This window comes from Struthio camelus, chromosome Z (genome assembly GCF_040807025.1).
Source record: "Struthio camelus isolate bStrCam1 chromosome Z, bStrCam1.hap1, whole genome shotgun sequence".
Taxonomy (NCBI): domain Eukaryota; kingdom Metazoa; phylum Chordata; class Aves; order Struthioniformes; family Struthionidae; genus Struthio; species Struthio camelus.
In genome coordinates this window covers 59,965,746-59,980,734 of record NC_090982.1, presented here as the reverse complement: position 1 = coordinate 59,980,734, position 14,989 = coordinate 59,965,746, and the positions used below count along the sequence as shown (strand labels likewise).

General features: G+C 40.2%; 2 protein-coding genes across 3 annotated transcripts; one reads left to right on the top strand and one right to left on the bottom strand.

The window, feature by feature from the left end:
- The first annotated feature begins 370 nt into the window (after positions 1 to 370).
- LOC138064735 (survival motor neuron protein-like) lies at positions 371 to 6,304 on the top strand. 2 transcript variants are annotated; one of them, XM_068928552.1, is made up of 9 exons: positions 371 to 510; positions 618 to 689; positions 1,029 to 1,154; positions 1,438 to 1,638; positions 2,063 to 2,203; positions 3,301 to 3,372; positions 3,925 to 4,035; positions 4,925 to 5,010; positions 5,704 to 6,304. In XM_068928552.1, the coding sequence occupies exons 1-8, from the start codon at positions 472 to 474 to the stop codon at positions 4,979 to 4,981; spliced, it is 819 nt and encodes a 272-aa protein (XP_068784653.1). In that variant the 5' UTR covers positions 371 to 471; the 3' UTR covers positions 4,982 to 5,010; positions 5,704 to 6,304. The 2 variants fall into 2 exon arrangements, with proteins under 2 accessions (XP_068784653.1, XP_068784652.1); XM_068928551.1 differs by lacking the exons at positions 4,925 to 5,010; positions 5,704 to 6,304 and having other exon boundaries at positions 414 to 510; positions 3,925 to 4,833.
- On the bottom strand, positions 6,144 to 13,324 carry NAIP (NLR family apoptosis inhibitory protein). Its single transcript, XM_068928783.1, is given in 8 exon segments — positions 6,144 to 7,749; positions 7,871 to 8,031; positions 9,019 to 10,479; positions 10,482 to 10,639; positions 10,641 to 11,007; positions 11,010 to 11,496; positions 11,498 to 11,623; positions 13,319 to 13,324. Coding segments are annotated over 6 exon segments (1,488 nt in total). The 3' UTR covers positions 6,144 to 7,749; positions 7,871 to 8,031; positions 9,019 to 10,135.
- Between the last annotated feature and the right edge of the window lie 1,665 nt (positions 13,325 to 14,989).

The following is a 14,989-nucleotide window of genomic DNA, read 5'->3' as shown; positions in this document are numbered from 1 at the left end:
CACCTTGCAGTGCTGTGTGCTGGGGTGAGGGGTTGCAGGGCCCAGGGGTGGGCGGTCTGCCCTAACCCGGGGTGCCAGGATAGGGACAGCCATTGCTCCCTCTGCTAAAAGCTGACTTGCAGTTCCTGAGTGTTGCCAAATGAGTATAATTTAGGGTTCTTGGTTCCCCTTTGTTACATCACCTGACAGGAGTGTAAATGTAGCTACCAGAAGTCTTATGTTGCCAGCGAATGTGGCAGTGTTTTTTTTTTTTTTTACCCGGAGGGAGCATTTTTATAAACGGGATGTAATCCTGTAAGTAGAGAGAACATGGGGCTCAAGTTTTTTTTTAAAAAAAAAAAAAAAAAAAAAAAAGCGGCCGGGGGCGGTAGCGGGCGCGTCCTCTCGGCGGCGCTTGCGTGGGGCCCGCGCGCAGGAAGCGGCCGGCGCCGCGCGTGCGCAGTGGGCGGCCGGGCCGGGCCAGGCCTGGCCATGGCGGACACGGTGCTGTTCCGGCGCGGCGCTGGGCAGGTGGGGCGGCGGGACGGGGGCGCCGCGCGTGGGCTCGGCGGGACGGGACGGGGTGGGGGGGGGAAGGCGGGACGGAGCGGCGGTAAAGCGGTGTGTGGCCTCCGCAGAGCGACGACTCGGACATGTGGGACGACACGGCCCTCATCAAGGCGTACGACAAGGCCGTGGCCTCCTTCAAGGTGAGGCTGAGGGGCGGCCCGCGCTGCTCTTCCCCGGGGCGGTGCCGGTGGCCACCCTCGTGCTTTGGTACTTACCTCTAATGAGAAAAAAAAACCCCAAAGTTGAGCCAATTAACTGCAGGGGGCGGGGGGCTTACCAGGGACTACTCAGAGATACACGTATAAACATAGCGATGTCTTAAAAAAAAAAAAAACTCCGTCAGTGTGGCAAAAACACAATGTTGAGGCGTGCTCCCGCTTTGCCCCTTGACTGCTCTCGTAGCTCTGCTGTAAATCCATGCAGTAGCTGGATATCAGGCAATAGCTCACGGGCTTTCTTTGTTTTTCTTTCTTCTGAAGAATGCTTTGAAGAACGGGGAGTGTTCAGAGCCTTCGGACAAGCAGGAGCAGTGCTCGGGGACGAAGAGAAAAAACAACAAAAAAAACCGAAGTAGAAAGAAAAGCAACACAACGCTATCAAAACAGGTCACCTCAGCTGTAAATTCAAATGACTGTTCTGTGTGTTTGTTTCTGGCTGTACTAAAAAGTAGCTTTTTCTCCCTCTTGAAAATGTGGGTGCAGTAGTGCTTTAGATCTTGTTTATAGGAAGCTGTTATATTGAGCACTTTAGCTATATACAAAGGAAGAATCTTTCTGAATGAGAGGCATATTTCTCAAGGTTGGGGGCAAAAGTTATGTTTGCAAAAAGGCATCTTTTTCCGTGATCCTTGGTACAGGTTCTTACCAGCCTCTCTCGCTTCTGTTCCAGTGGAAAGTTGGTGACAGCTGTAACGCTGTTTGGTCTGAGGATGGCAATGTATACCTAGCAACTATTGCCTCAATTAATCAGAAGAGGGGGACATGCGTTGTCATTTACACTGGATATGGAAATAAGGAAGAGCAGAACCTCTCTGATTTACTTCCTCCAGCCAACGATGAAACAGTAAATGAGATGGGGAATTCTGGGGAGGTGAGAGGACACTTTTTTGTTCCACTGAAAAGGAAAGAGAAAGCAGGAGAGTCAACTTTTTGAGTATTTCTGCTACCACTGCAGTGGTGAGACAGGGTATGTGAGAATCAAAACACATTTCTGTTGTGAAGGGACACAAACTAAAAGAGGGAATGAAAGCATCCACTTGAATTCAATATGGATGAAAGGGAGAGGGCAGTGAAGAAACCTGTAAGTGAAAGATAACATGGCTAAAATGATGAGCAAGGAAGATGATAAGATTGTCGGGTACTTCCCGAGTGGTCTAGAGAACTGACAATAGAACTGGGAGGCTAGAGAGAGGGAAAGATGTGGACAGGGCTTTCCAAGTACAGTTTTACACTGAAACTACTTGCTGTAGATTGCTGTTTAATGTATGTCATAAAAACATGTCTTGGTCTTCTAGAATGAGAATGAGACTCAATATTCAACAGATGAAAGTGAAAAATCTTCCCAGTCACCTCGAAACAAAAACTGCGCAAAAGCTAGATTCTCTCCTCGAAACTCACGTTTTCCCATACCCCCTGCAGCTCCAGGCCTGGGAAAGGTAAGCTCAGCCTTATCAGAAATAAATCCTATACCACTGTTAATTCTACTGTCTCAGTCGTGAGACAATAGGAGGATATTTACGCTGTCTAGAAACTAAATTCTAGCTTTTTGAGACTTCCTTACAAAATCCAGTTACGTATATACAGGTATGCCTATTAGAACTTACAAGTACAGAATTTGCTAATATCTGGCCACGGTGTAGACCCTCCGCAGAGTTGCTGTCTAGTGAGAAAGCGTTCTTTCTAGGTAACATTTGCTTTGCAGTGGTCTGGTGCAAGTTTTATTATCTGGACTGTAAAATGTAACTTAAAGGAGGGATTTTGTGCCCTGGACAGTGATGGTGCTGTTAATAACTGTACTGTTGATGCTTTAAAATGCACATTTACAAGCCAGTTCATACATCTCACTACTACACGTGACACTGTAGGCAGCGATAGTGATGTCCCACTGTCGCAGAAGGTCGCTGTCAGCTGTAGCTTCTCTATTGACTCACCAGGGCTGGGGTTCCGCTCTGCAGCATTCACTGTGTAAAGGTCTAAACAATAGTGCAGCTAAACATCGCATGTTGTTTTCTAAATATTGCCATTTGTGCAAGATTTTTATGTAAGGCTTTCTTTTATGTTTCTCTTGCATCTAACAGTTTTGTATCTATGCTCATATTAAAGAAATATGCACATGAGCATAATGGAAGTGGCATGTTCCATGTTTAAACATAGAAGTGAATTTAGTCAGCATGTGTCCCCAGACACACAGGAATGGAGAAGTTATCTGCCAGCGGAGAATATAAAGTTTCTTCACATGAGAGTGCAACCACAGACTTCTCTCTCTTTAGAAAACAAAAATGCTTATATTAAATAGTACCCTGTTTCAGTTCCTTGACCTCCAATGGCATAAGTAATGTAAGTTTTACTTCTCCAGTCAGGGAATACTGACCTGAAATAATTAGCTACTGTGTGTTCTTATTGCTGTTTCATTAAATTGTTGTGATACGTTGCCTTTCGTTAGGGTTTATGGTTTGTTTCAAATAATTCTCTTAAATAAAATCCTAACGCCTTACATTTTTTTAACTCGCACTATTCAATTATTTCAATATAGCTTGGATCAAAATTCAGTGCCTCTCCACCATTTTTGTCATGCTGGCCCCCACCCTTCCCAACAGGACCACCGGTAAGTGATAGCAGAGTGAGGAGAAAATGTCAGATAGGTATTGCTGATCTCCAGTTTTCTAGCGGAATGTACTGGTCTGCTGTGTTTTTAGAACGCATTTATTGGAGTGTATTTTCTGGGTACTGTCCATGCACTCAATTACAGTATCACAGGAATCGAATGTGTAAAGCATGACATGTACTCATTTTTTGTGACAGCAAAGCTGTTAGTAAGAATATTAAGAGAAAAATCATCTGTATGAAGAGAAATAAATTCTTAAATGGGTTGTATACCTTTCACTTGATTAACAGCATTTCACCGATAGAGGCAACTATTTTTCCTAAATAAAACTTATGTAAACAGTCAAGCTACAAGAAACCTATTTCTCCCAGGCTTTGGCAACTAAGTGTTTTCAGAAAACATCAACTCTTATCTGACTGCCTTTTAAAGACTGTTTTGAGGATATGTTCTTGTTTTTCAGTTGTATGTGTTGATCACTTAGATTTGGTTGCTACCTAACCCAGAATGTGCCCCACTGAAACACAACTCACACTTTATTTTGTAATTTCTTAGCTGATTCCTCCTCCACCACCTATGGGGCCAGATTCTCCTGAGGACGATGAAGCACTGGGGAGTATGTTGATAGCCTGGTACATGAGTGGCTATCACACTGGGTATTACCTGGTATGTGCTACTTCTATTTTGAAATGTCTTTGTAATCTTGCTCTAGTGTCGCTGCTGCTGCTTTCAGCAAAAAGTTAACGGGGAATGTTGGGTTTTGGCCCTGTTTGTTTGTTATTCTAACACGCTAGCTAGACTTAAGGGTAAGTATTCTCATCTTTGAGTAGGCGAAGATGCTTTTCTCCTTAAGTCACATACATAAGTCACACAGGTACGTACGGTCAACGTTGGTTTAGGTCTTTGTTCCACAGGTGTCCTGTTAGGCCCTGGTAGAGCCAGTGTGACTGCCCTGAAACAAGCAGTTCTGGTTTTGTGGACAAGTAGTGTAAATCTGAATATTATTATTATTATTCAATAGTTTCCTTTGGATTTTCTTTTTGAAAAGACTTCATTCTTTAATAATTGTTTCAGGCAATTGTGGATGTCTGGCATGAGCTGCAAGTGTAGCTATGAAAAATCTATGACAGAGGATTGATTTCTGTTTTCTTTATACGCTTACTTACTAAGGAAGAAAATTACAGAAGGAATTCAACTGCTGGCATTGGGGAGGTTGGGGAATGGGACCGTGGCTGTTTAGGATTTTTTCAGAAGACTAACTTTGGAATGTCTTGCCACAGATTACATAACTGTGGATTTCTTTAGTTTATTTTTCATTGTACACCAAATACTGATCTGAAATTATTGTGCAGAGACACTGATTATGATGAAGGCGTACAGTTTGGCATCTATCCTTTTTAATCCTCCAGTTCTGATATCCCTAAAGATTTAAAAGCTACTCTTGATTTGTAAAGGACTGAAAAAAAAAAAAAGTCCTAAAATGTTTTTATTCTGTGGCTTAAGCTTTTATTTTCATGTTAGTAAAAACAGGATTTTGTTAAATTGCATCCTGTAGGGTTTAAAGCAGAGTCGAATGGAAGCTGCTCTAGAGAGAGAACCCCATTCTAAATAACTGAATATCCATCACTGCCTTGAAGGATTGTAAGTATTGTAATTTTGTGCTATAGAAAGATACACTGTTAGCTGATAAATTTGTTTGAAATTACAGTTTGTGTCACAAGCTCTTAGAGAGTTTGACATCCATATTCAAACACTTTGGGCTCCAAGAATTGCCGCTGCTCTCATGCCTCAGTTTCTGCTACTATTGATCCCTTCTTGCTTACTAGCAACGGAATAGTATTTTCCTGGCCATACAGAAGGAAAGTGTTTTCTTATCTCTCTACATCAGATTTAACAAGGCAGTTGACTGACTTAGTTAAAGTAGCTGTCTTAATTATCTGTTTATGAGCGATTTTGAAAATAAGATGTTAAGTGAAATGCAGTTTTCACAGCTATGTACGCATCTTCAGAAACAACTACTTCTTTATGAAGAAGGAAGTCTAGTTAAGTTTTGTTTTCAGGACAAGATCACATTTAATTTATATATTCCATTGAATTATTCCCTGCTATTTTGAATTATTTCCTGCGCGTTACTTTTGTCTGTGCTTTTATCCAAAGTTATTTGTTTAGAACTCTCCAATACTGTGTTCAGTTCCTTACAGAACAAAACTATATTCTGTCCCTTACTGTTTTTTTCTGAGTTTGACAATCATCTCATTGCTGTGCAGATGAGTTATTTGTGTTTAAAAAAAAAAAAAAAAAAGTACTGACTTAATTTCTGTTTCTCTTTTACAGCCAGGTACAGATCTCTCCCACGGAGAGGGGTATATCACTTGTGAATTGGTTGATGGTGAAGAGCAGAATTTTATCAAGACAACCTTAACGTTTTGTTAATAGTGATAACTAGTAGACAAATTACTGGAGACTAGTAATTCTATGTGCATTGAAACAGACTATTTCTTAAAGACCTCCAGTCAAACGTATATTTAGTAAGTACTGCAGCAATAAAATGCTCTTTAGCTCCTTGAAACAATTTTAAGCCTAATGTGAATTAAAAAAAAATACTTGCTAGATTTCTTTCATTCCTCAATTTAACACCTCTTGTAACTATTTTATCTTGTACTCCTTAGACTTTTGATCTAAATTTCTTGATCTGAATTACAATCCCAGTGCTTTTCAATAGAACAAGCAAGTACAGTATTTTCTGCCAAGACACAGTAGGGCAGCAGTGTATGTTACTGTAGCCGCTGATGGCAATGACCTGGAAAATAGTACACCACCATATTAAAAGAGATACCTATTTTTATGGTTAGGATCAGAATCCTGAATGATAGCTGAACTCAAGAAAAATTAATCTTTGTTTCACTGTGAATAAAGTTTACTTTCAAACTTTGAATTTAGGGGTGGTTTTTTTGTGTAATTGTTTTTTTAGTTTCCATAAAAGTCTTTCTGCTATATGAGTTGCTGAAATATGACAGCAAGTTTTTGCTGTGTGGCCTTTTTAACTACTCCTATGGTACCATACTAAAACCAACACAGAAAAAATCAGGCTAGGGAAAGGTAATAGAAAGTATGAATTTATACCTGAGCCCTTTCAGTCTTAACTCTTGTAGAATGAAGGCTGCAGCCACAAAACTAGACAATGATTTAGTTAGCAGCAGCAGCAGTTTGCATTTCAGGTAAACTAGCCAAATATGGGCCTGAATTCTGCTGTATTCAGTCCTTTCCCTGTGGTGGTGAACCTCAGAAGAATAATTTTCCCACAAATAGTCGAGCGAAAAGAGAAAGGCATAAACTGAAGTCTTAACTCTCCTAAGCCACGTTGAAGGCTTTTCTTTCATTGCCTAGATAAAGTAAACTAAGACTGCTCTGCTTTGCAGTGATGCAAAGGTTCTAAGTCAACAGTTCAGCAACTGTTATTTAGTAGTTTTAGCAATTGCTAAAGAAAGAAGCATAAATTGTCCCTCCCATAAACGTCCCTCTGTAAATGAGGTATGTGCTAGTATCTGGCATTAAGTTACAGAAAGTCACCGTCATCGGTTTTTAGAGCTAGTGAAATCTGGTGTCCAATAGTGTTTTTAATGCAATCATGACTATAAATGGTTTTATGTTTTTTTATTTCACGATGAAGAGTCATGTCACTGATTTCATTGCAAGCAAAACAATAGAAATAAACGGGCTCTAAGCAAAATTGTACTAGTTAAGGAAGCTTCATTCTTCTGTGAAAGCTATCACTTAGGTGCAATCTATAAATAAACTTGCAAAGCCAGTCAAGTTTTCCAACATTAATCCCATCTTCAGTTCTGTGATCCTTTCACATTGTCTTAACAAACACGGCTGTAGAAGAGACTGACATATTTCATCTCAGTTAAAATTTTACAGTATATGTTTATTTGCAATGCAGGTGTCTAACTCATAATACAGGTGAAAAAAACCCAACACTTTCAGACTTTTCTAGTCTTGAATACTTGGTGAAAACAGCAAGAGCCATTGTCAGGATAATTTTAAACTCCTGGACTGGGGATGCTGCTCTTTCATGATATCAAACATTTTAAGGGCCTCTGCATCAATTAGCCACCCCAGCATTCCTATTGTCACAAGGCCAGGCAGTCGAGAAACACGCTGGACAAAAGACAGCATTGTTGGTGCACTGGCATTTAATGAGATTTCCAGAAGGATTTGAAACAAAATAATTCTGTCAATGCAACAAATGAGATGAGCAGAAAAGGAAGATAGATACAAACCAAAAATTTCAGAAGCTTCCTTGTTCTCAGAAAATGGACTGTTCAGATCCAACACTTTGGATCTTAACACTTTGGACAAAACTGGGCAGAGCAACCGCTAGGAGAGGAAAAAAAGTCTGTATTATCATACTTGCAACTTCAAATTAGTAGTTTCTTTAAACTACTAAGATTTAACAGATTAGGGTTTGTTTTTTTTTTATATTAAATAGCTGTCCTACCTAAAGAAAGCAAGTATTGTTCTCTCAAAAAACGATCGGATTAACTTGATTTCTGTTAATTTCTTGCATGAAGAAAGTGCAGCCAGAAAGGATGCAGAATCAAAGTAGCCAGAGTAGTCCAGATGAGAAACAGAGGTCTTGGAAACTCTCAATTAATTCAGCTACAAAACAAAGTGTTGTAAAACAGAAGATTCATTGTACAGTGAATAAAGAATCGGGGAAAAAAAAAGCTATACGGTGAACTATCCTACAGAAGGATGCATCTTCCATCCCAGCAAAAGAAAGTGTGATACAAGGATACAAAGACAAATGGAAGCCGCAGCGTGATTCCTGTCTTATCACTCAGAAGAGCAACCAGAATCTTCTTTCGTTTACATTCACCACTTGTATAAATCAGATGTTTTTTATTTTATAACAAGAATCCTTATGAATTGTTCTGGCCTTAAATTAAAAGCAAATTCCTATAGATTCCATTTTCTTTCACATATGAAAAACACTCTATAGTTTTTCCAACATTTACTGTGACTAACACACTTTAAACACCTTCCTGCAGTTATTAGGTACACTGTAAAGTGCTATCAATTGGCCAGATGTCGAGTGTACAGCTCACTGAATATTGTTGGTTTGTACTGTATGTACATTTTCCAGTACGGATGGGTAATTGTTATAACAACATACAAAAAATTAGTTACCTAGGGGCCTTGAACTGAAAAGTAAGCTTCTTTCTGGAATAAGACAGCCGAAACAGAAGTCGTGACCTGCTCACTGACTTATCAGAGTTGCTATGCACGTGGTCTGAACTGAGTTCCCAGTTGTGCTCGCTCTCTCTGCCAAAGTTTGGCAGATTGTGAGCACCAAGACGGACAAATATTCACTCTGCTGAAACAAATAGCAAAGTGCAGCTGATGATTGCTCCAGACTGACTTACCCAAGTTACAGCACTAAACCCAAGGTTTATTTATTTCCCTAAAATACTCAGCTCTTTTTTGTTGGGGTGATTAAGATCACAGCAAAAAAAATGCAAGGCAGAGGCAAAGGGAAGTCAGCTCAGAGAGAGGTTACGCACCTATTAAGAAATTAAAACTGCTACTAAGTATTAACAAGTTCTAATGAAACACAGAACTTAAAAGTTTTCAAGTGCACCTTACCCAGCCTAGAACTGTTTTCAAACTTCACTTGGTTGATCAACAAGTTCTTCATGTTACAGAGATTTTTGAAGCCCTCAGGTATTGTTATAAAATATGTTGCAATTGTCACATCGGAGCACTGACAGTTCCTCCAGGCAGATAAATTTGTCCAAATTTGAAAAAAAGTAGTTCAGTGAAGAAATCAAAGACAAACGTACAATGAAACTGGTTTGATCAGCTTAATCCGTTTGTTTCTCTGACAATTTGCCAAGCTTTTTGTAGCTGAGCTTCACTATTGCACCTCCCCACAGCCTTGCCTCCCCTTCCCTTCTGATGCCTGCTTCCTGTCCTGCTGGCACCGTTGCCTTTCCCTGACAACTCATCCTCTGCTGCTATTTCTGCTGCTTGCAACCCACACGTGCAGCCTGGCAGAACCCCACAGGTGCCCCTGCAATGCACCCTGTCCAGTATTCCTCCGTTTTGAAAGCCCAGTGCAGACTCACTCAAAGCGCCCCAAGCAGAAAACACACAGCCAGCAGCGTTTATTAGCTTGTCCTCTGTTGCTGTTCAATGATAGAGCAGCGTTCCCGCTGCTGAAGTGTGATTCTGCCTCTCAAGTGACACACACCTTTCAGATCAGAAAGCAGTATTAGGGCTAGGAGTTTGAAATTAGGGCTCAGAATGGAAACCTGTTAAGATAGAATGAGTGCCTGCCACCTGAAACACATATGAGAGAGGACAGCCTAAGAATTCACAAATACACGATTGTCAACTACCTAGGGAACAGGAAGATAAAGGGAATTAGAATTAGAGAGCCCATTAATTCCACCTTCCTGTGTTTCTATCCTTTGCGCTGTGTCATTAAGAAGTGTAAACGCAGGAGCATAATCCCGACTAGTTATTGGAACCTCCAGTGAGGAATAGCACCTGCTATATGTTACAGACATACTACATTTTCGTCCATGTTTACTTCTATGTACCCTGACCTGAAAACTACTGGGTAAAGACAGGCGTTCTGGGTAGTCCCCAAGGAACTTCAACACAGATGCATTTGGTGACACAAATCAAGTTAATGAAATGTTTCTCCTGTTAGGAACTGAAAAATGATTGGGGCACACGCAGAAACAGTATTACTCTCTTAAGCTACAGAGGTTGCAAAGTTCAGTAAAAACACAATGAAAACTGAAAGGAGGAGCTGGGGACTAAGAAACCTTAACTGGTCAACTGAGTACATCATTAGTGCAAGGTCTGAATGGTGCTGCAGATGTTCATCATTTTCTGACTGATTTTCCAATGAGCTCTTGCAGTTGATCAAGTTAAATAAATAGGATATGATCCGGGGGACTGCTTTAGAAGGAAAGCTGCAAGCATCAACTAACAAAAAATAACAGCAGCCAGCAGCTTTTCTGAACGTGTCGATTTGCTGCAAGTAGTGCAGCCCTCTCTCCAGTTTTTCTTTTACATCAGAATCCAGGAGCTCACTCTTCGCCCTGCAAGAAACTCCTGGAACAAGGGATGAAATAATTTATAAACTGGATGAAGCCTTTGGGCAGTGAATTTGCTCAGTAGACCCAATTTAACAGCTTCATCTCCATCAACGCCTGCTTCAGTGAGATCACATTCAGTGAAGTCAAAACGGATCCCTTAAGGCAAGCTCACCACATGAGGAAAACATAGCCAGTACACGTTCCCTTTCTTCCCTGTACTTTAGGAAGTTATAGAGCAGGTAAGCTTTAAAAATAGCCCTATCACTGAATGTATTTCCCTTTGGGTGCTGTATCCAATACATAGCAAGAATCACCATAAAAAGTGGTGTCTTTAGAACAGTCTGCATGGACTTTTCGGCCTGCAGCCTAAAGAGAAGCTTCTCCACAAGGACGATAGCGTACGGGAACAATTTCTTTACTACATATATATTGCTGGACAGCGGAAACTCCACAATACTTAGAGTAGTATTTGCATACTTGTGGATTTCTCTGGTCCTGTTAGTACAGACAGCAACACCCAACGTTGGTAGAGATGGCTCCTTTGTATAAGTTCTTCAATAACTATGGGAACTGAATTCATATCACTATAGTCATCCAAAAGAAATAAGACCTGTTTTTTCAGTGGCTGAATTATGTCTCTTAGGGTTGTTTCTTTTAATGATCCCATAAATCCTACCGATTGCTTGCATATAACATCAACCACGCTCCGATCTGATCTTGTTGACTTCAGGGAGAGATAAAATACAAACTTAAACCTGGCCAGAACAAGGCAGCAGCCTGAGGCCCAAGGAAGAGCTATTTTCCTGAGCAATGCAGTTTTTCCACTTCCTGCTTCACCTTCTAGAGCAATAGTGCAGTTGAGGTTCTCAAGGACTTCATGAAGAAAGAGCTGCTCTATCGGCTGATCATTGACAGCCAATGATCAGCCAGTCATTGGCTTTGAGACAATTAACAGGTCCCCATAGAGTAATTTGAAAATTAATGGCAAAATGGGTTGTATTTCCAAAGCAGAACAATTTGCTGAAGCTACTATCATCGTAAGCCTTCATAAGTTGCTCAGTCAAGCTCTTTGCTTCTTGAAGACACTGGCTTTCAACAAGTGTTATGCCTGAAGAAGGGATGACATTAACATGACAAAACTACAGAACTGCTGATTGTGTACACAAAAAGTCAGATACAGTCAACTATCCATTAAACCGGACTAATAGGAACCTGAGATTTTCTAAATAATGCAAAAAGTGCTACCACTCCTTCCGGGTAAGCCAGCTCCCACAGCCTCTCTTCATCATCCTTTCAGTCGGCTCAGCACCCATCTGGTTATATGTGAGGTTAGCTTGTGTACAGCAAATAAAAAACTTATATATTAAGTGATAAACTTGAGCTTTTTAAAAAGCTTGCTGGACCTGACCTAACTCTATGCAGAGACATTCTGGTATTTCTCTACCATGATCCCTAGTGTTCCAAGGTCTGGAAAGAATATTAGTGTTGATACCAGCACAGCATCAATAAATGAATAAATCCTCAGTCTGATAGCAGACTAAAAAGGGTCGTTTGGAGGGTGGTGAAGGGACATTCAGGTTACACCATGCAGACTTGACTGCAAGTCAATACTTGCAGTTCAAGTTAACTTAGGCCAAGTTGAACTGGACCTAAACATCCTTTCTGAACCCACGCTAACTTCCTGTAGAGCCATTGAGACTCTCTGCACCGTGCTCTCTAAAGCGGTGCTTCTGCCAGAGTTTCTAAGTTCTGGCTCAGAGCATATTTCTCAACAGGGTCAGCTATGTCGTCTGTAACCACGGTAACTTCTAACAAATTTCTTGTTCCATTCAATGTTGAAATAGAAGTATGAAGTCACAGCACGACCAGTAGTCCTGGCTATACAGGTAGGAGGGGAAATGCCTCTAAATTTCATCAGTCAACATGAACTGAAATTGCTGAAATGAACCAAAGGCAACCAAATTGAGCCATATGCCATGAACAATTTGTAAGTGAGAGTAATAAAAATAAAGGTTCTGCCCTTGCCAATGCTGCCATTCCAGGGAAAAAAGAAAAAAAAAAAGAACTGAAATTCAGAGATTGAAATTATTATATAGACTTTACATGCTAATAAAAAAAATCCAGACGCTGCAACTGTTGCATCCATTTAAATATTGTAAGCCAACCTGCGCTGTCTCATAAATCAAAACGGAAATCTTTCTGAGCATCATTTTCAGTTATCTGCAAAGAAAAATCCAGCTCTGGCAAGCAAAGCGGGCTGTGTTCCTCTGGCATAGGACGGCCACCCATCAAAGGACTGAAGTCTTGCTTCCTCCTCGTTGTATCAGTACATATGCTCTGCTGAGTTCTTCGCCAAATTCTGAACACGTATGCCATACTTTGAAATATTACCCACCTCTTCGCCAAGAACAAGTTCACAAGTGGGACAAAATCTCTTGTGTTGTTCATATGGGGAACATCTAACTTTGGTGGCAAGTAAAACTAATCCACAGCAGGAACACTGCACATGGGATTCAACGCTCGTGATAAAACCCAGCAACTGCCATTTCTGTCTGAGACCATGAATAAGCTTTATAGGACAAGAAAGATTTTAATCTATTGCGTTCACTTCTCATGGCAGGGTTATAACCATCTTGCAGCTGATCACGGATTTGTTGGAATTTTGCCTCCATGTTTTTTGCTAACTTGTGAAAATCCAAATTTAGATGAGAGAAATGAGCCTGCAATACAGAAGGATTCAGCTCACATATCTTTATCATCATCCACCTCCACCGTAGGGTTCTCTTTGGCAGACATTTTCCGAAAAAACAAGGAAGGCTACCAAATTGTATTACCTGCATCTTCTAGATATCACGTAGTCATCATATCTATTACACTAACAATGCAACTTCTCCAAGTTATAAGCACTTGATTCCACATTACTCTGAAAAGGTAAAGGAATATAAAATAAGCTGAGTCCGTATAAACAGGTATATTATTAAATATTACTGGCCAAATAGAGACCACTCCTAACCCTCGCTGCTCACTGCCCTTGCTGTTCTGTGCAAAAAGCAAAAAATGCTATTTTGAAGCCTTTACAACTGAAGATAGGACAGTAGAGAGGAAGAAGAGGCATGAGCAGGTGAGGAGACTTGCCCAAGATCACACAGGTCAGTCGCTCAACATAAGAGTTTCATGCAATAGCTTGAAAACCTGGAACGGCCTAGGTAAATTGATACACCTCATTATTATCTATCTCTGTTCTTCCATCCCAAAACCATGACTGGATACTACTAGCATATTTCAAATTTACACCCAAATATAAACACATTCAAAAATAAATATATTTTAGAAATATATTCAAATACTCATTTCCAAATGAAAGATGTGAAGCGGAAATGAGAAATGGAAGCAAGCAATTGTTTTCTTGCATTATATTTTAATATACACTATTTTTATTATAAGTAGCGACTAGCAGAAATTACATCATCCTTCATCAAAAAGAACTGGAATTTCATCATCTCAAAATGAAATGAATTTGCCCATGGCATTTACTGCCAAACTTCGACTGTTAATATTTCTCTCCAATAAAGTGGCTTTATTAAAGCATTACCATTTCTGCTTGGCTTCTCAAATTAACTGTTCTTACAGAAGCAATAGCTTTTTGTTCTTGCTACTAGTACTCAGTGACAGGAAAACCGTAAGAATGTCCCATTTTGCTGCATGATGGTTTGGATGGCAGCCAAGATATCTGCAGTTTAGTTTTCTGACATACGTAATAGCCAATTTCTGCTCTCCTCCAACCTCCAAAGAGCTTTGGTTTGTTTTCTCAAATAATTGAGGGATCTGAATGGATTTAAAACACGTACCCAAATGATCCTAAATTCAAAATTTCCAGGCTGTTTTGAACTCTTTCTTGCTGTTTGTAGAAATCACGCTACCTGAATCCCCTCTCATAGTAAAATATGTGTTAAATAATTTAAGGGCTATGAAATCCCTAGACAAAAAGAAAGTGCTGCAAAACTCCCCCTAAATCCAAAGGTGTAAGTCTTCAAGTTCTATTAGATTTTGAAAAATTACTTTTAAGAATTGCGCTATAGGGATCATATATACTTTTCTTAAGCACCAAACATTGACTCTAGTTCAAATTTGTTGAGTTTTTTGGTAAGATGCCTATACCCTCATTCCCTCAGTGAGGAGTCTGCACAGGCTACAATTAACACTGTTCTTAATGGTGCACTAGGCAGAATGGGATCCCACTCCAATTCTTGGAATTACGGCTGTCAAGCAAAAATAAAACCAAACATTTACTTATATTAAAATATATTTGCAACATTTATAGTCTTGGTAATCAGTTAGGACTTAATTCAGGTTGCAACTTTTATTCCTTCAAGGTCCACGATAAAGCAAGGGCCCTTACCTTTCAGAAATCCAACTCATAGCAGTGAACAGCAGTGCTCTGTCCCAATGCGCCTTCAGCTTCAAACTTCTCTTTATAGTATTTTTTCCCCCAGCCCTACAGGATG

Coding starts and splice junctions, on each gene's coding strand:
- LOC138064735 (XM_068928551.1), top strand. CDS start 472: ATGGCGGACACGGTGCTGTTCCGGCGCGGCGCTGGGCAG. Junction 690..1,028: donor AGGCCGTGGCCTCCTTCAAG/GTGAGGCTGAGG, acceptor TTTCTTCTGAAG/AATGCTTTGAAGAACGGGGA. Junction 1,639..2,062: donor AGATGGGGAATTCTGGGGAG/GTGAGAGGACAC, acceptor TTGGTCTTCTAG/AATGAGAATGAGACTCAATA.